Genomic DNA, 19,840 nt, shown 5'->3' with positions numbered 1-19,840 from the left:
CCAGAGGCCCGAAAGAGTTCACAAACTCCCAAAGTGCCCAATTTGCTGCTAGGGGATGACTTAGAAACTACTCAGAGGATGCTACATCTCACACTGCTTATTCTTGTGGGTGTGTGGTTGAGGAGAGAAGAGTATTATATAGAGACTGTTTAGCTTATGAGCTTTAAGTTAAAAATTGGCATAGCAATGCGGACTGAAGAGAAATCGGTGGCATAATTTAGCTGTTGATTTGGTAACTAGGCTTTGATCCAACAAAAAGCAGTATCCTCTACGGTATTTAATTTCCTGTAATTATAATGAAGATCCAGAGAGCGCATTTTCAAAAGTACCCCAAACAGATACCCTTTCTTCACAAATTGTATTTAGCATTTGCCCCTAGTCACACTTGAAGAATCATGGAATTTACCTGATTGCATCAGGAACAGGAAATCAACAGTCTGGTTGACAGAAAGACTAATTTGATGGCCAACAGACTCTCCATACTTGTCAGGAAGTTATCATCATCCACAAGTGAGTGCCAGGCACTGAAGTCCCACAGGTTAAAGACTGCACTGCCACTCACCCCCAGGGCGAGGGTGAACCTTAGTTCACTTGCCTATAAAATGAAGATAATACTAGTGACCTTTCAGGATTATAAAAAACCAAGCCTGTTGCCATGGAGCCAGTTCCAACTTGTGGCGACCCCATGTGTTACAGAGTAGAACTGCTACATAGGGTTTTCTTGGCTGTAATTGTTACAGAAGCAATTTGCCAGGCTTTTCTTCCTCAGAGCCCCTGGGTGTGTTCCAACTGCCAACCTTTAGGTTAGCAGCCGATCACAGACTGTAGCGCCTGGGGACATTTTCAAGGTTATGATGGGCCTTAAATAAGATTAAACATATGTGAAAGCATCTTGTTTATCCTATAAACTGTTATGCATGTGAACGTGCGATGCTTATTATTTCTCTCAGCTATCAGAAAAGAGTCACGGTTCGTCCTTCTCCCCCGCTTCCACACAAACACCAGCTGTTCATTTCAAAGTTAGCTACAGGAAAATGTCATCTGCAATGAAGAGGGAGTCCAAAAACACCAGAATGATGGGCTCTTTAATATCTTATTTCTTTTAACTTTTTATTCCAAAATATGCCTGTTTCAGAAAATCCTGACTTCATTTTTCTTCCTTTAGTCCCTCATGGAGCAGCCTTGGAAGCTTCCCTAACACAGACATCTACAAAAGTACCAAGGTTTACAAAAACGTGAGTGCTTTTGTGAGACATTTGCTGGACTTGGGTTTGACTAGCCTGGAATTTCAGGAGCTGCGTGTTCTCTTTTAGCCTATTAGGTACAGGTGGCCAAAAGGGAGACCCTGTCATATCATAAAAGTCCATGAGACCATTGAGAGTATCATGGACTTTTGATCCAACATGCCCTCTGGTATCCGGGATTTATATAAATTTTATCCATGCTAATTGAATGTCACTAATCTTTGGAGCAGGCCATTTTAATGTAAAACCATTGCAAGAGGGGATTTTAAAAAATAGGCAATTAGATTATTTCCAGAAGTTGAATCAGAATTCTGTTTCTCTGCTATGTGAATCTTATCCTCTATGAAATTGTCTGAAATCCCTGTAAGATTTTCTTCATTCAATTCTAATAAGAAACTTTGTTTTCTGTCACTAAGAACCTTATTTGACATTTTGTTTTATCCTTGGAATATGAAAATGTAATATATAGTATTTGTTGTTGTTGTCAGGTACTGTCAAGTCAGTTCCAACTCATAACGACCCTGTGTACAACAGAATAGAACACTGCCTGGCCCTGCACCATTCTCACAATCATTGTTACGCCTGAGCCCATTGTTGCAGCCACTGTGTCAGTCCATCTCATTGAGGGTCTTTCTCTTTTTCACTGACCTTCCACTTTACCAAGCATGATGTCCTTTCCAGGGACTGATCCCTTCTGATAATATGATGAAGTCTCACCATCTTTGCTTCTAAGGTGTATTCTGGCTGTACTTCTTCCAAGACAAATTTGTTTGTTCTTTTGGCAGTCCATGGTGTATTCAGTATTGTTCTCTAACACCATAATTCAAAGACATCAACCCTTCTTCAGTCTTCCTTATTCATTGTCCAGCTTTCACATGCGTATGAGATGATTGAAAACACCATGGCTTGAGTCAGGTGCTCCTTAGTCTTCAAGGTGACATTTTTGCTTTTTAACACTTTAAAGAGGCCTTTTGCAGCATTTGCCTGATGCAATGTGCTGTTTGATTTCTTGACTGCTGCTTCCTGGGTGTTGATGGTGGATCCAAGTAAAATGAAATCCTTGACAACTTCAGTCTTTTCTCTATTTATCATGTCGCTTATTGGTCCAGTTGTCAGGATTTTTGTTTTTATATAGTATAGGAAATGAAAACAAGGAAGCTAAATGTCCCAATAGTGGGCCGTGCTCTCTGCAAATAAAATTTGCTTCATGACCACTACAGGAATATATTAAAAACAAAAATGAAAAAGCAATGAACGAAAATACCATTATAACAAAAAATGGTTTTTAAAAGCAAAAAAAAAATTTTTTTTTTTTTTTTGTAATATTTGGGCCCTAGGAAATAGTAGACTAATTCTACCATAACTTTAGAAGATGTCGAACACTAAACCTGTCATTTCAACAGGCGCTATTTTATTTATTTCCACAATCTATCTCATTTATATTGAGCCAACTGCCTTCAAAAGCTAAAAATGCTCCTGGAGAATCTTTTGGCCCCGGAGCTAGGCTGAGTTGGAGAGTTTTAGGTTCTAGATTCAGTCTTGGTGGGAGCTTACCCACACAGCCTCTCGGAGGCTCAATTTTCTCATTTGAAGGGGCTGGTCTAAAAATGCTATGCTTTCTAGAAATCACAGACTAGAGAAGTCTATGCTTCTATAATTTCACGGTTTCTACTTTTGGTTTGGCCACTGTGTGTCAGAATACAAACAAACAGATGACATCATACGCCTCAGTTTTCACAAATCTTCTTAGCTTTTGCTACTCTTTGCTAGTTAACATTTTAGGAGAATTTTAGCAAAATGAAGAGTGCTAGTGGCATGAACTTGAGGCAAATCATGTCACCATTCTGAGCTTCAGTTTCTGTATCTGGAAATGAGAGGGCTGAACAAATGGCCTCCTAAGGCCCGTTCTAACTTTGACCCTCTACCAGACTGTGACTTGTTGGGGTCCAGGAACTTTGGCAACTGAGATGAAGCCCCTATTCAAGGAAAGCTGAGTGCAGCTGCATAATCCTCTGAGTGATTGTGAGTTGCCAGAAATGTAACTGAATATTTGAAATCTTAAATTGTGTAACTTCAGACTTTTTTTATTGTGATAAATATATAGGTAACAAAACATTTGTCATTTCAACAATCTTCTCATCAGATCTTTTTTTTTTTAATGTGTATGTTAGATTGCAGAACCTGAAGGAGTGAAGATTCTTAGATTTTCTAGTCCGATTTTTTATGGCAACATCGATGGCTTAAAAAAGTCTATCAAATCCACAGTAAGTATTTTATCCTTAGAAATTTGGATTCTAACCTCCGTTGAGACTTCACTCATTCATGGGTTTCCAACTAGGAGTAAGACTTTATGCCTTGTTCTGTTTGTGCTGGGCATTAAGAATTATAACATAACATCCTTGCCCTCAACTTAAAATCTATATGGGGATAGAAAAAAAATCTCTGCAGCAATAACTATGCCAGATAGCAATTCTAAAGATGCCTCCAGGCAGAATGTCTCCCAAATAAATAGTTGTAGTGAGTGTGTGGGAGTTTGGGGCTGATCAAGGAAAAAGATATGACCATGAAATAGCAGCACTGCACAAAAAGCTATTTATCAGGGCTGACACATTGACAGCTACATGCAGGGGGCAGTCCCCTACAGCAGAAAGTCTTCCAGAGGCAAACAGCGAGGAAGCCACCAGAAGGGAAAGAGGGCAAGGAAATCCCTGGAGAAGAAGAGAAGGGAGAGGGAGCGTACATGTGCCTATGTGATGTCCTTCTCCAGCAAAATGGGGAGTCTCTGGGTCCGATAGCTCCAAGGACAGCAGCAGCTTGGGGGTCCTTATAACTACAAAGTTTTATCTTATTTATGGCTAGCAGACGTTGGGTGCAGTTTCATGTAGTATGTAAAGCAGGCAGTCTTTAAGTGACTAAACATCTGCTCATTTGGGCAATTTTATTTATTTATATTTTTTTATTGTGCTTTTGGTGAAAGTTTATAGCTCAAGTTAGTTTCTCACACAAAAATTTATACACATATTGTTATGTGACCTTAGTTGCAATCCATACAATGTGACAGCACATTCCCCCCTTTGCACCCTGGGTTTCCTCTGTCAATTCAGCCAGCTCCTATCCCTTTCTGCATTCTCATTCCACCTCTGGACAGGAGCTGCCATTTAGTCTCATGTATCTACTTGAACTAAGAAGCACATTCTTCACGAGTATTATTTTATGTTTTGTAGTCCAGTCTAATCTTTGTCAGAAGAGTTGGCTTCTGGAACGGTTTTAGTTCTGGGTTAACAGAGAGACCGGGGGCCATGTCTTCTGGGGTTCCTCTAGTTAGACCATTAAGTCTGGTCTTTTTAACGTGAATTTGAGTTCTGCACCCCACTTTTCTCCTGCTCTGTCAGGGACTCTCTGTTGTGTTCCTCATCATGGTGGTCATTGGTAGTAGCTGGGCACCTTCTAGTTCTTCTCGTCTCAGGCTGATGGAGTCTCTGGTTGATGTGGCCCTTTCTGTCTCTTGAGCTAATATTTTCCCTGTGTCTTTAGTGTTCTTCGTTCTCCTTTGTTTCAGGTGGGTAGGGACCAATTGATGCATCTTAAATTGCCGCTTGCAAACTTTTAAGACCCCGGACACCACTCACCAAATTGGAATGCAGAACATTTTCCTAATAAACTTTGTTATGCCAGTTGACTTAGATGTCCCTGAAACCATGATTCCCCAGACTGCCGCCCCTGCTACTCTGTCCCTCGAAGTGTTTGGCTGAGTTCAGGAAACTTCTTAGCTTTTGGTTTAGTCCAGTTGTGCTCACTTCCCCTGTATTGTGTGTTGTTCTTCCCTTTACCTAAGATAATTCTTGTCTACCATCTAGTTAGTGAATTCCCCTCTCTCTCCCTTCCCACCCTCGTAACCATAAAAGAATGCTTTCTTCTGTGTTTAAACCTTTTCTTGGGTTCTTATAATAGTGGTCTCATGCAATATTTGTCCTTTGGTGACTGACTAATTTCACTCAGCATAATGCCTTCCAGATTCATTCATGTTGTGAGATGTTTCTAGGATTCATCATTGATCTTTATCGTTGCGTAGTATTCCATTGTTGGAATATATCATAGTTTGTTTATCCATTTAGTTGTTCTACCTCTGTGTTAGTTTAGGCAGGTAGTGTGTTTCTAGAAATTTGTTGTGCATTTCCTCTAGGTTTTCAAATTTGTTGGAGTACAATTTTTCGTAGTATTCTGTTATGATTCTTTTAACTTCAGTTGGTTCTGTGTGATATCACCCATCTCATTCCTTATTCAGGTTGTTTATTTCCTCTCCCATTTTTTTTTTTTGTTTTGTTTTTGTTGTTGGTTTGGCCAGTGGTTTATTGATTTTGTTGATCTTTTCAAAGAATCAACTTTTGGTCTTGTTAACTCTTTTGTTTTTCTGTTCTCTATTTCATTTAATTCTGCTCTAATTTTTATTATTTCCTTTCTTTTGGTGCCTGAGGGCTTCTTTTGCTGTTCTTTCTGTGTTTGTTCGAGTTGTAGGATTAATGTTTTGATTTTGGCCCTTTCTTCTTTTTGGATATGTGCATATAAATTGACCTCTGAGCACTGCTTTTGCTGTGTCCCAAGGTTCTGGTAGGATGTGTTTTCATTCTCATTTGATTTTGTGAATTTCTTTATTCTGTCCTTAATTTCTTCTATAACCCAGTAGCTTTTGAGCAAGGTGCTGTTCAGTTTCTATGTATTTAATTTTTTTTCCGGTATTGATTTATACCTTTACGGCTTTATGGTCAGAAAAGACGCTTTGTAATATTTTGGATTCTGTTAAGTCTTGCTATGTGACCTAATATGTGGTCTGTTCTGGAGAATGTTCCCTGTGCAGTGGAAAAGAAAATATACTTGGCTGCTGTTGGGTGGAGTGTTCTGTATACGTCTATGAGATCAAGTTGGTTGATTGTGGCTTTTAGATCTTCCGCGTCTTTATTGAGCTTCTTTTTAGAATTTATGTCCTTTACCGAAAGTGGTGTGTTGAAGTTTCCTACTATTATTGTGGAGCTGCCTCTTTCTCTTTTCAATGCTGTTAGAGTTTGTTTTATGTATTTTGGAGCCCTGTTGTTGAGTACATAAATATTTATTATGGTTATGTCCTCCCGGTGTATTGGCCCTTTTTAATCATTATATAGTGTCCTGCCTTATCCTTTGTGGTGGATTTTGCTTTAAAGTCTGTTTTGTCAGAGATTAATATTGCCACTGCTGCTCTTTTTTTGGTCGTTTGCTTGATATATATTTTTTCCATCCTCTTGAGTTTTTGTTTGTGTCTTAAGTCTACGGCGTATCTCTTGTAAGCAGCATATAGACAGATTGTGTTTTTTTATCCATTCTGCCACTCTTTGTCTCTTTGTTTGTGCATTTGGTCCATTTACATTCAGCATAATTATTGGTAGGTATGAGTTTAGCACTGTCATTTTCATGTACTTTTTTGTGTATTGTTGACAGTTTCTTTGTTCTACTTAATTTTCTGTGCTGAGTCATTTTTCTTTATGTATTTTCTTTTTCATTGTTGTTGATTTTGTATTTGCTGAGTCTATAGGTTTGCTGTAAGTTGGAATTGACTTGATGGCAATGGGTTTGAGTTTTTTTTAACGTTTTTCTTATTTTTTATTTTGACGTGTAGGATTATTAGTTTCCTTTGTGGTTACCTTAATATTTACCTCTATTTTTTTAAGTTTAAACCAGTCTTTTATTTCTTTATATTGCCTTGACTTCCTCTCCATATGAAAGATCTGTGACTACATTATTTAGTCCCTCTTTTTTGTTTTAATGTTGTCATCTTTTATATACTAACATCTCTGTTTCCCTGTTTTAGCTTTGATTTATTTTTGTGACTTCCCTATCTGGGTTGATACCTGGTTGTTCTGTCCTGTGTTCTAGTCTTGGGTTGTTATCTGATATCATTGATTTTCTCTCCGGAGGATCCCCTTTAGTATTTCCTGTAATTTTGTCTTGGTTTTTACAAATTCCCTTCACCTCTGGTAATCTGTTAATACCTTAATTTTGCCATCATATTTGAGAGGCAGTTTTGCTGGCTATATAATTTTTGGTTGGCAGTTTTTTTCCTTCAAGGCTTTGTATGTGTCATCCCATTGTCTTCTTGCCTCCATGGCTTCTGCTGCATAGTCAGAGCTTCATCTTTGTGCATGACTTTTCATTTATCCCTAAAAACTCAGCTGCTCTTAAATTTATCTATCTTTGGTTTTGGCAAGTTTGATTACAATATATCTTGGTGGGTTTCTTTTGGGATCTACCTTGTATGGGATTCGATGAGCTTCTCAGATAGATATTGTCTCATCTGTCATGGTATTAGGGAAGCTTTCGACCAACAAATCTTCCATAATTCTCTCTGTATTTTCTGTCATCCTCCCCCGTCCACTTGTAGATTATTCCTCTTGATAGAGTCCCACATAATTCTTAGAGTTTCTTCTTTTTTCAAATTATTTTATCTGATTTTTCCTAAAATAAATCAGTGTCAGGTGCTTTATCTCCAGTCTCACTAATTCTGACTTCCATTGCCTCAATTCTGCTCCTTTGACTTTCTGTTGCGTAGTCTAATTCTGAAATTTTATTGTTAATATTTTGGATTTCTGTTTGCTGTCCCTCTATGGATTCTTGCAGTTGTTGAATTTGTCATTATACTCTTGTATAACCTTCTAAAGTTCCTCTGTTGCTTTGTCTGTGTGTTCCTTGGCTTGGTGTGCATTTTGCCTGATCTCCTTCCTGATCTCTTAAAAAGCTCTGTATATAAATCTTTTGAATTCTACCTCCGGTAATTCCAAGACTTTCTCTTCCTCCAGGAGGTTTGTTGGCTCTTTCTTTTGGTCACTTGCTAAAGTCATCATGGTCTGCCTCTTTATGTGATTTGATATTGGCTGTTTTCTGTGAGCTATCAATAAGTTAATATATTTATTTATTTTATGTTTGCTTACTGTGTCCTAGTTTCTTCTTTTCTTTTTTGGATATTCCTAAATAAGTTGGTCATGTGAGCTACTTTGATTATTGGCATCTTTGAAGCTCTCACATCCTGTCACCAGTTGGTTAGAGCTCTTACTAGGCATGTGGACCCAGGAGTTCATTAATTTTTCTCACGTGGATTCAGCTTACATGTCCAGGTTGTCAGTCGCCAAGTATGTGGTGCAGGTTCTCACCTACAGTCCTAGGTAGACAGAGGTGATTGGAGTAGGCACAGGTATCTGGCTGCAGTAGGGGCTTATGTACTAAGCAAGGTAGAAGGCTGACAGCTGCCCCTGAGTGCCCAGGTAGAAGGTGTGTTCCTGTTCCCTAGAGTGCCTAGGTGGGTGGGTTTTGCAGCTGGGCTTTGGGCACCCAATGTTGTTGGCTGTAAGGACTTGGAGGCACCACTTAGTCCTGGACCTCTGTCACAGGTGGCTAGATGGGGTGGGTGGAGCCACCAGTGCTCAGATCCCTGATGTGGGTAGGTGAAGACCCTGCTTAAAGGGCAGGGTGGTATCAAGTGTCGTGAATCTGCCACTTCCCTTAGCTGAAAATAAAAACAAAAATAAACCAAACCTGTTGCTGTTGAGTTGATTCCAACTCATAGCAACCCTAAAGGATGAAGTAGAGCTGCCCCGTGGGGTTTCCAAGGAGTGCCTGGTAGATTCAAAGTGTCAAACTTTTGGTTAGCAGCCATAGCTCTTAACCACTGTGCCACCAGGGTTTCCAGCTGAAAATAGGCGTCAGGTATATACCCCGTTGTACCGTGGTAATGAGGGCCTATGCTGTTGAAATCCACCCATACAGGTCTAGGTAGGAGTGAAAGATACCCAGAGTCCGTGGACCCCTTATGCCTGTGCCTAGGCAAAGGGGCTGTGCCTGTCCTGAGACCCTGCTTAGCAGATTATTTTTTCCTGTTTGTTAATTTGTTCCATCTCCAAAGCCAGGAGAGTGGCTCAGGATATACAATAGGTCCTACTTTCAGGTCAGGGGCACAGCAATTGCTGAAGCTGGACCGAACCCAGAGCAGAGTGGTGAGGGGGCAGTTAAATGGGAGAGAGGTACTTCTCAGAGGGGGAACAGTTTTTAATCCCATTCAGTAGATTAGACACTTTCACTTAACTTTTCCTGATTCCGCCCTGCTTCTCCCTGGTTCTGGAGGCTTGAGCAGACTCTCTGCTGCTCGGTGTTTCCTGATGTGGAAAACACATCCTGAGGGCTACTGCTTGCCTCAGCCCTCAGTCATCATCCGATCCAGCCTGCAGGGTAGCGGCCAGGTCAAGTCCGGCAAATCCTCGCTGCTTCTGAGCTGTCACTACCTGCCCCTGCCACTCAGTCTGACTCCTAAACTTTGTCTTTGATGTTCAGGGCTCTTAGATTGTCATATATAATCAGTTCACTTGTTTTTTTGGGTCTTAAAAAAAATTTTTTTTTTTTTTGTTGTAAGAGTGGCCACAGGAAGCATCTGACTACTCAGCCATCTCGGCCTTGCTTATTTGGGCTATTTTTGAAAAAATTGGATGTGTACAAATTTGAATTTGATGCTGGCAGGCTTTTGGGGGGCTAAAAGACCTCAGCCTGCTATGAAGAAATAAACAACCTGTGGCCAATACACAGAGACCATCTTTGGCTCATTTGTAGAACAGTATATAGACGTTAGGAGTCCCTGAGTGGTGCAAACAGTTAATGGGCTTAGCTGCTAATCGAAAAGATGGTTCGAGTTCACCTAGCAGTACCTCCGAAGAAATATCTGGCAATCTGCATCTGAAAAATCAGCCAATGAAAACCTTATGGAGCACAGTTCTTCTAACACACATAGAGTGGTCATGAATTGGAATCGACGCTATGGCAACTGGTAGAATAGGTGTTAAGAGTTTAAAAAAGGCAGAAATCTGTGTTAGCTGGACTGACCAGGCTTTGGGTGGCAGTTGGGTGGACGGAAGGAGATTATCTTGGGTGTTAGAGAACTAAGTGAGCTGAGAGGAGGAGGTGGGGACATTTATATAGGGCAGAGTTGCCCAGTTGGAGTAAACAGCAAAACATACTAGTTTATGTAAACAAGAAATTCTGGTCTTGAATGCTGTTCTCCACTTCAGATTTGGAGTTTACCTGTATGTCAGTATTTTCCTAAGTGAGTTCCAGGGCATACTGGCTTAAGAGGAATATTTATAGATTTTGGAATAACAAAAGGGTTCTGTAATGTCAAGGAAATTTGGAAAACACAACCCTAAATCGAAAGAGGTTATTTTTTTGCTGTTTTGCATTGTTTTTTTACTGTCTTGAATACTTTAACATCCTAATGTATTCCCTGAACCTCTGGGAGTGGGGTGGGTGGGGTAGGGTGTCCTGGTAGTGGAAAGGAATCTGCTCCATCAGACGTCAGAATTCCTTTTTTGGCAGAATATCTTTTTGAGATTAAAATTGTCATTAATGAGTATTAGAAACCAGACATTTTAAGTAACTTGACATTTATTTCCAAAGGTTGGATTTGATGCTGTTCGAGTGTATAATAAGAGGCTCAAAGCACTGAGAAAGATACAGAAACTCATCAAAAAAGGGCAGTTAAGAGCAACAAAGGTGAGACAACATCTTACTTTTTCTCCTTCAATTCTTTCTTTTCTCTGATGAAAGCAGTTAGAAGGTCTAAAATTAAATCTACCCCCTTTAGTACCCAGAAGTGCATGAGCAGGTGACATATATATAATGGAGAACAGCTGGGCTGTTCTTGTATGCAAGAGGGAATGGGAGGAAATAAAATGAAATCATCAGAGCTCCCTGGAAACACAGAGTATGATATATATATTTTTAATCACAAACAGTGTATGCATTACTTTTTCAATTTTATTGTTTATTTTTAAATATACTTTATTTTTGTTGAAAATCTAAACAATAGAACATACACCAATTCAACAGTTTCTACATGTACAAATTTTGACACTGATTACATTCTTCAAGTTGTGCAAGCATGCTCACCCTCCTTTTCCAAATTGGTCCTCCCCAATTAACATAAACTCATAGCCTCCTAAGCTTCCTATCTAACCTTTTGAGTTGCTGTTGTCAATTTAAAATTTTGTTTTTATTGAAAGAAATGAAATAAGTGTTAACTCAATGCCAGAATATTACTCACAATAGAAGGCACTAAGTTCATAAACTTTTACAACCATTCCCTTTTATTCACATTCTCCTGCCAGTGTGTCTCTTGGCAAAGTTCCACAATCTTCCAGAAATTAACACTGACTAATCTTCCACAATCTTCCAGAAATTGTGGCTCCTGTGTTCTTTCGTTTTTCTTCCTAGAGAATATCAAAGTTTGACCTGAAGTAAACCTCATTTCTTGAGAGTTTATCCCCTGATATTTTGCTTAATAAGGAACTGAGTGTAGGACTTTTAAGTCATTTGAAGTGAATTGTTCAAAGACATTCCAAATATCGTTGGTAATTAAGTTGGCAGTGTTTTCCTTGTTTAGAATGGCATTATAAGTGATGCTGGTTCATCGAACAATGCTTTCGAGCCTGATGAAGATATTGAAGATCCAGAAGAACCTGATATCCCAACCAAGGAAATAGAGATTCAAGTGGATTGGAATTCTGATCTTCCAGTCAAAGTGAATGTTCCAAAAGTGCCAATGCATAGCCTCGTGCTTGACTGTGGGGCTGTGTCTTTCTTGGATGTTGTTGGTGTGAGATCATTGAGAATGGTAAGGTCCTGGTTTTTAAAAGTATAGGTTTGGAGCTTTGGCGATGGTAAAATGATATGGGTTGCACAGGTTTGCAAAAGGGTGAATGCATGGGCTCTGTAATTTTTTTAGGTGAATGCTTTTGTAATAGAGTGTACTATTTTAGAGCATGGGCTCTGGAGCCATACTACCTGGGTTTGAATCCTGGCTCTGCCACTTACTAGTAGAGCAATCCTGGGCAAGTCATTCAGTCTGTAGGGACCCCAATTTCTTCATCTGAAAAATGGGGGTAGCGATGGTATCTTCACAGGGTTGTTATGAAGATTAAATAAGCTAATAGATATAAAGAGTTTAGAAAACTATCTGACATATAGTCACTCCTCAGTAAATATTAATATGATGGATTTTTTTTTTCTGTGAATACATAGAAAATAGAATATGAAAACAGGGAAAAGTGGGCAAAAGTTTGTGTTAAGTATGATGTTTCTTTTGTTATGTGAACAGCAGCAGGATAAGGAGTACCAGGTACATGGTAAGACTGGAAAAGCCAGGCATTATTAAGCATTTGAGCAGAAAGCAGGTACGAAATCTAGGAAGTCAAAGCAACAGTTGAGGGGCATGTAGCATAGAAATATTCATGGTATCAGAAATCCAGTTATGCAAGCTTCAGTTCATTAATTCTTTCAACAAATAGATACGAAATGGCTAGTATGTACTAAGCACTCTGCCTGGCAAGGGAGACTTAGTGATGAAGTAGCCATAGTCCTTACTCTCATGAGACTAAGCAGTCTAGAGGGGAAGGTGGACAGTAAGTAAGTAATCTTATTAATAAGAATGTATTAAGTGCATTCTTAAGGAGAGTGTCACCAGAAGTGTCAAGTTTAGGTAAAGTTTCAGTTTAAAAAAAAAAGCAGTTGCTATCAAGCCCATTCCAACTCATGAGTAAAACTGTGCTCCACTGGGTTTTCAGTGGCTGGTTTTTCATAAGCAGATCACTAGGCCTTTCTTCTGTGACACCTCTGGGCAGACCTGAACCTTTAGACTTTCAGTTAGCAGCTGAGTGTGTTAAATGATTGCACCATCCAGGGACTCCTAAGGTTCACTTAGCGTCAAGAAAAGTAAGGCAGAAAAGTAAGCAGTCCAGTGCACCAACAATCATATGTAGTAATATGAAACTGACCGCTAACTGATGTTTAGTTTAGCAGGGAGCCTCTTGCCTACCCTCTGCAAGAGTAGGAAATGAGTCCACAGTGTGGGTACTAGGTAGGTAAGGTAAATGAGTGATTGTGTTTGGTGAAAGGATAGGAGAATAGGCTGCCTGGTTCTGTTCCAGTTCTCTTAGTAGACCCCTTTATTATCTCTTTTGAGAACACACTCCTGTTGTTCCTTGTGCATTTCCTCTGTGCATTGGCTCAGACCCATTGTTGATCCCATTGCCGTTGAGTTGGTTCCAAATTATAGCAACCCTATTTTTTTTTTTATAGGACACAGTAGAACTGTCCCCATAGGGTTTCCAAGGAGCAGCTGGTGGATTCAAACTGCTGACCTTTTGGTTAGCAGCTGAGCTCTTAACCACTGTGCCAAATGGTTTAATGAGTTACTTTTGGGGAGAGTCTTGAAATATGTAATGTCGTAGTGTTTTCCACACATTGCAAGTAATTGCTATCAAATGCTAGAATGACTGTTATAAAACTAAAGAAAGTTTCAAATTTTATAATTGAATAGAGGCCTTGTTTTCTCCCCCCAGAAGTTTCTATTTCAATTCTATTATTGCCCATAACTCTTGTGTCTTGATTTTTTTTAAAATACAGTTTTTATTTCTAAATAGTTGTAGCTGAAATAATACAAAGAAGTCCCATGTACCTTTACCCTGCTTACCCCAATTGTAACATCTTGCAAAAGTATAATATAAAATCACAATCAGGATATTGACATTGATACATTCAAATTACAGAGGCCTTGGTTTTTAGGTCAGTTTTTACATTCCAAACCTTGTGGCCACACATACACCCCATATCTCTTGCACTCAAAGCTGTAAACTCATGCTCTTTTCTCCAATCAGCAGGGGATATCTTAGGAAGCCTCCTGTCCTTTCCTTCCTTTCTCAAATATTTATTAAGTATCTTTGTCCTATAGGGTACTTTGCTATAGATGTTGCCACCTCTTCAGATAACTGTCATTTCATCCCTGATCACACCATTATTATAGGTGGAAAACCTCTATGTGTTTTCCAGTAATGAACTTTCTTCCAATGACAAACTATCCTCCAATAATGAACTTACCTCAAAGACCTGATTAACCATGAAAGTACTGAAGTTTATCCTGAGCAAGTAATTGGGTGCTACTGAATTATGGACAAATGAAATTACTCATTGTTACAAATTCTTCCCTTTTTTTAAAAAGATTGTCAAAGAATTCCAAAGAATTGATGTGAATGTGTACTTCTCATCGCTTCAAGGTAAATGCATATATGAACATATCTGTCTAAAGATTTTCCCTAAGGTCCTTTCCCTCCCTTGGAATGTGGGCGCATATCTGAGGGCCTTTTCTCACCTAGGAAGACCTTACTTCTAATTTGTGCCATAGAGCTGGTAATGCATGGAAATCTATGTTCTGACAGCTGTGCAGGATCAATGGGGAAATCTTATCATGGGGAGAGCAGAGCTGAAGATGACTTAGATCCTTAGAACAAGAGGATCCTCAAGGGTGTGAGTCTATGTGTCTGTCTGTGTATGAGTGTATGTGTGTAAGAAAATACTGATGCGTAGAAGCAGAGCCTGAGATGGGGAATTCTTGTACAAGTGATTTACTGAGAGAGCGCTCTCTGGAGAAAAATACAGGGGAGGGGAGTGGGATAGGGCAGGGGAAGAAGCTGGGCAAACACATGGTTTCAGAAGTCTAGCCTCAGCCTGATTCCACAGGGAACCCCACAGCAGAAAGAGTACCAGAGGGTTATCTCTTCTTGAGGCCTTTGTACCCTCCTATCAGTCATTGGCTGCAGGCTACCTGTATGTGGCCGTGTAACCTCCAGGCTGTCTCAGGTGAGGCAGCTCCCATAGGCCTAGGAAAACTCTCCAGAAGAGGGCACAGCTGTGAGCCACTAGCAGCCAGGCACACAGCAGTTGGAGGATGGGGGACCAGCCTAGCCAGGCAACATGATAGGGTACCAAGACTGTCCACTCCAGCCAGTTATGGTATAACCATTCTATGTGCTTCTGGAAAAGAAACTCAGTTTAGAGCAGGATCACATTTTGGAAATAAAAGAAAGAAAAAAACTAAAAGGAAGAACTATAAAAATATAGTATTGGTTGATGTTAGAAAAATACATTTTCCTAGAAACTAACTGAACATTATGTGTCTCTTTCTTTTGAAGACCATGTGATAGAAAAGCTGGAGCAATGTGGTTTCTTTGATGATAACATTAGAAAGGACATTTTCTTTTTAACTGTCCACGACGCTATACTCTATCTACAGAGCCAGGTTAAATCCCAACAAGTTCAAGATTCCATTTTAGAAACGGTAAACATTTAACCTTTTTACATATATATCTTTCCTAAACTATCATGATTTCTGTAGATGGTAAAAATTACACAAACCTAGGTTTAAATCCCAGCCTAGCTGCGAGATTTTTCGGATATCTGCTTTACTTCTTAGAGCCTCAGTTTCCTCATCAGTAAAATAGGAGTGAAAACATTTATCTTGCTAGGTAGATGTGACGACTAAATAAGAAAATTTATAGGGGAAGACCTGTTAGTACCTAGTATGTAATAGTTCTACAATATGTAGTTTTACTAATAAAAGTAGGCATTAGCTGTAATGCCTTTTCTGAATATGGCATTGGATCTTGGGTCTTCTATGATTTGTGTACACAAATGACAGCTTAAATTCTCAGCAGCCTGGAAACCCCTGAATTACAAATGTCTTTAAATAGGACCCAACAAGCCATAAGCAATCTTTGAAATAGGAAAAAAAAAAAAAAAGCCTATGAATAAGCCCCAGAGTTAATTTTTCCCCCCAAAATGGAATAGACTTCAGTTGCTAATAGGCCTCCTTATTTTGTGAGCTATCCCATCAAATACCCAGAAGAGTATTTGATCTGGTTCATTGGTCTGGGCCTACTGGTGGGCCTGGTATAAGAACCTCATTTCTCATGGATCCTCTCACAGTGAATTTGGGTAACAAAAATAAATACTTTTTAAAATATAATAACAATAATAATAGTGACTCCAGTGACTTTAGTGCATTATATTTTAAATTGCTTCCCTTTTTTCCAAAACAAGGATACGTAGATCCTTATTGTAGATTGGAAGTTACCATCTGAAGTAAAACAAATTTAGAAAACAATAGTACATTATTCTTTTCAGGTGTTTTTAGTGAAGAGATTGTTCTGTTTAATGCTTGTGGGGTAAACTGTAGCCCTAAACACCAATATGTGGATCTTAAACACAAAAGAGGGAAAAAGAAAAGTAGTAAAGCCACAAATCTCAAAGGAAAAAAAGAAAGAAAAAAGCCACATGCAAGCTGCTCAGATTTGATGTTAGTCTCATCTTTGGAAACTCATAAACCTTTTAAATTCTCTAACTCGTAGGTGATAACTACAACAAAGCAGGATCATATAAAGCAGCCAGAAAAGATCCCACATTAAAAGTAAAATAGAACCAAGGTGTTAAGAAGTTTTTTAACATGAAACTAGGTATTTTGCTGTTTGTTTACACCCCATTCTCATTCAAGATCTCAGGCCATGAATGCCACAAAAACCACTAACCAAGAGTGTACCCACCAGGTTAAATTACATCTTGTTTGCAATCAGGGAGGCACTGTGAATGCCTAATGGATTTTTTGACCCAGAACAAATGTTAGACTGAGTAAAACTGAGTGCTTGTATTAATATACTTAGTGGTTCACTGGATATTGAGTATAGCTGGTGACCTGTCAGGTGAGAAGCCTTATACTTCTGAGTACTTGGTGTCTAGCACAAAGCCCTATGCATGGTAGATGTGTGGTAAATGACGACATATCTCTACCTGTGGTACTTTCATTTTCTTTAGGTAAGGTCATTTGTGTATTATGGATATTGTAAATGCAGAGTTATGACCCTCTCCCTACCCCTTTATTTTGCCATTGCAAGGACTATCCCAAAACTAACCCAACTTGTAGTTACCCCTAGATTCTAACTTTAATACTTTATTCTCATTAATTTCCACACTAGCAAAGAGAATTGAGTTAATCTATTTTGTAAGATAAACACAGCTAAATTATACTTCAAAATATCACTCTTACCTTGATATGTATTTGGAGTTGCTTTGGTAATGTCCTTCAAGTATGAGACAAAGCCTGGGTAGTTGCTGGTTTCCACTGTGTAGAAGATTAAATTGCATAGTATTCTCAAAAAGCAGATTTCCTGAATAACCACTTTGGTCCATAGGCATTGGCTTCATCTCCAGTGAAAGTTCATCTTGGGACTGTTTGTTGCCATCCACAAGCCCTTCACTGTGTCTTCGTTGCATGTTCGATGCTGTACTAAGTGCTCTTGGCTTAGCCATTGAAGGAGAAGCGCTATCAACTGCTAAATCATTTAGGCAGAGGGGAATGACTTGTAAGAGGCACACGATTCAGAGGTTGGGAAAGAGAGCCAGAAAGGAGTTTAGATAATGGAGAACTCTGCCAGTTCACACTTGAATTGGGGGAAAAAAAAAAAATACATGGGATAGGGAAAATTCAAAGAACAGGAAATCTGAAGAGGATTCTGATGTATGTAGATTATAGATGAGAGCCACTATCAAAGCTACCAGTCTCTTTCAATGGCATATCAGGTGGGTTGATGCTATTATGTTTACAATAAATACTCTCTGTATTCTCTTTGTCAAGATAACCCTCATCCAAGACTCTAAAGATCCTCTTGAATTAATGGAAGCAGAGTTAATTGAAGAAGAACTTGATGTTCAGGATGAGGTATGATCATTACTTCCTAAGAAAATAATTTTAGGTTAAATCTTGAATAAATAGGATAATACAAACAGTAAACGTATGATTAAGAACTGGGAAAATAATTTAAAGGAAATACCAAAAGAATGGCTTCATAGATGGGGAAGAAAGGCCTGCAGATCTACTTCCAAAAAATCAGCTACTGAAAACCCTATGGAGCACAGTTTTACTCTGACACTCATGGGGCCACCATGAGTTGGAATCAACTCCAACAGCAAGTGGTAATAGCCACTTAGTGGATTGAGATCTGCCTTCTGTAGCAAAAGAAACTCTCTCACTGAATACCTCTTTAAACGTGTGAGAATAGCTTTCTTATCTCTACCAGACTGTCCTCCAGGCAAGACTCCTCCCATTCCCTCTATCATTACTCACAGTCGTGCAGTTTGTCAGTGCTTTTCTGGCCAAGAAGGGGACACTCCAGTTGTGGTCAGGCCAGTATGAGATTATGCAACTATGATCTACCTTGATCTCATCAAGATACTTCTATTTTACTGCAACTTAAAAAAGTGTTAGTTTTCATAATAGCTACATCAAACTATTGGCTTCAGTTGAGCAGGGGTCAAGTAAAGACTTGAACATTTTCACACAAACTGTGGTGCCACTGGGTTCCCCATTTACATTTATGTGATTGGTTTTTGACCCTAGTGCAGTACTACATATATTTCTGCTAGATTGCATGTTGTGATTCCAGTTTATTGACATAGTTTTGAATTCTGAACCTGTCATCTAGCGTGTTAGCTATCCACCCCAACAAGTGTCATCTGCAAGTCTGATAAGCATGTCTCTTCTGCCTTTTTCTAGGTCCTGATAAAAATGTTGAAAAGAATAACTTTCGAACTCCTAGAGGAAAACCAGACAGATGGGGTGACAGGCAGGGACTGTTTTTGTGGAGGAAATAAATTGCTGGAGTGAAAGTCAGACCTGCATCTTAGCTTAGTGAGCCCAGGAAAGTCATTCTTAATGAGCTGAGAAGTCTTTCCAGCTTTAGTAGCTAATAAATGGCTATATGCATATAGGGCTGACTTAGTTTGAGTAAAAACTCATATATCAAAATTGGAACTTAAGAAATTGCCACACTATAGAAGTATTTATTGACTGCCCTATAAAAGGATTCATGGTAGAGCTCCTGTAGATAGTGAGGCAGTTTTCAGAGTAGTTTTAAGGGAATGGGCCTGGATGCTGTCATGATTCTGCCACTTACTGGCTGTGAAGTCCAGGGCAAATTACTTACCCTGATTTCATTTTAGATTCTTCATGTAAAATAGAAATAATAATACAGTGTTGCAATTAAAGTATGACAAGGTACAAAATTAAATTTTACTTTACTTGTATTGTGATGAGATACACCTAAGATGAGCAAACGTAAGCAACCAATGCTATTAAAACGTGTATGTAAAAAAGATAATGCAGACTTGAGAACTCAGTTGCATCAACACTTTGTTTCCTCTTTGCTTCCACAGGCTATGCGGAGGCTTGCTTCCTGAGAGAGAGAGTGGGCTCAAGGAGATCACCATGAGCAGGGACTGTGAAGCAAAATTTCCCCACCCATGTCATTCTATGCAAACGTTTTCTGCTTTGACAATTTCTTTGGACTTGAAACACTCATTCTTTTTCCATTAGATTTTTAAAATCTTTGTCCCCACCCCCGCCTTAGCCATTGGAAGAGGAGCACTAAGATTGTTTCTAGGCTTTATTTACAAAATGTGCAAAATGGTTGAAGAAAATTATCAGGTAATGTAGCAATGTCCAGGATCTGCTGATGTCATAATACGCCACTGACCTCCACTGACAGATTAGTGGGTATCAGAGTATCTTGTTCAGTTGAATTCGCCCCAGGAGTAAATACTTAAAGCAGCAGCCCCAGTGGGCAGGTGAGTCAGGAATAACTAATCATAAGGAAAAATCGATTTCTGGTTGACCTTGACGCCCAGGAGCTGCACTGACCCCAGTACAA

The 19,840-nt window shown here is 39.2% G+C and overlaps 1 protein-coding gene across 1 annotated transcript in view; it reads left to right on the top strand.

Annotated features, from left to right (window-relative positions):
• Positions 1-19,568, top strand: part of SLC26A4 (solute carrier family 26 member 4) — a 59,962-nt gene extending 40,394 nt beyond the window's left edge. Inside the window, exons 13-20 of the mRNA XM_003407207.4 lie at positions 1,166-1,235; positions 3,416-3,508; positions 10,707-10,802; positions 11,692-11,922; positions 14,305-14,359; positions 15,275-15,420; positions 17,770-17,853; positions 19,347-19,568. Coding sequence (XP_003407255.2) covers positions 1,166-1,235; positions 3,416-3,508; positions 10,707-10,802; positions 11,692-11,922; positions 14,305-14,359; positions 15,275-15,420; positions 17,770-17,853; positions 19,347-19,370 — 799 coding nt within the window. The 3' untranslated portion in view covers positions 19,371-19,568. The remainder of the gene's footprint in view (positions 1-1,165; positions 1,236-3,415; positions 3,509-10,706; positions 10,803-11,691; positions 11,923-14,304; positions 14,360-15,274; positions 15,421-17,769; positions 17,854-19,346) is intronic.
• The last annotated feature ends 272 nt before the right edge of the window (positions 19,569-19,840 follow it).

This window comes from Loxodonta africana, chromosome 8, assembly GCF_030014295.1.
Source record: "Loxodonta africana isolate mLoxAfr1 chromosome 8, mLoxAfr1.hap2, whole genome shotgun sequence".
In the NCBI taxonomy this organism is placed as follows: Eukaryota; Metazoa; Chordata; class Mammalia; order Proboscidea; family Elephantidae; genus Loxodonta; species Loxodonta africana.
The sequence above is the reverse complement of the archived record's forward strand: the minus strand, read 5'-3'. Positions and strand labels throughout refer to the sequence as shown.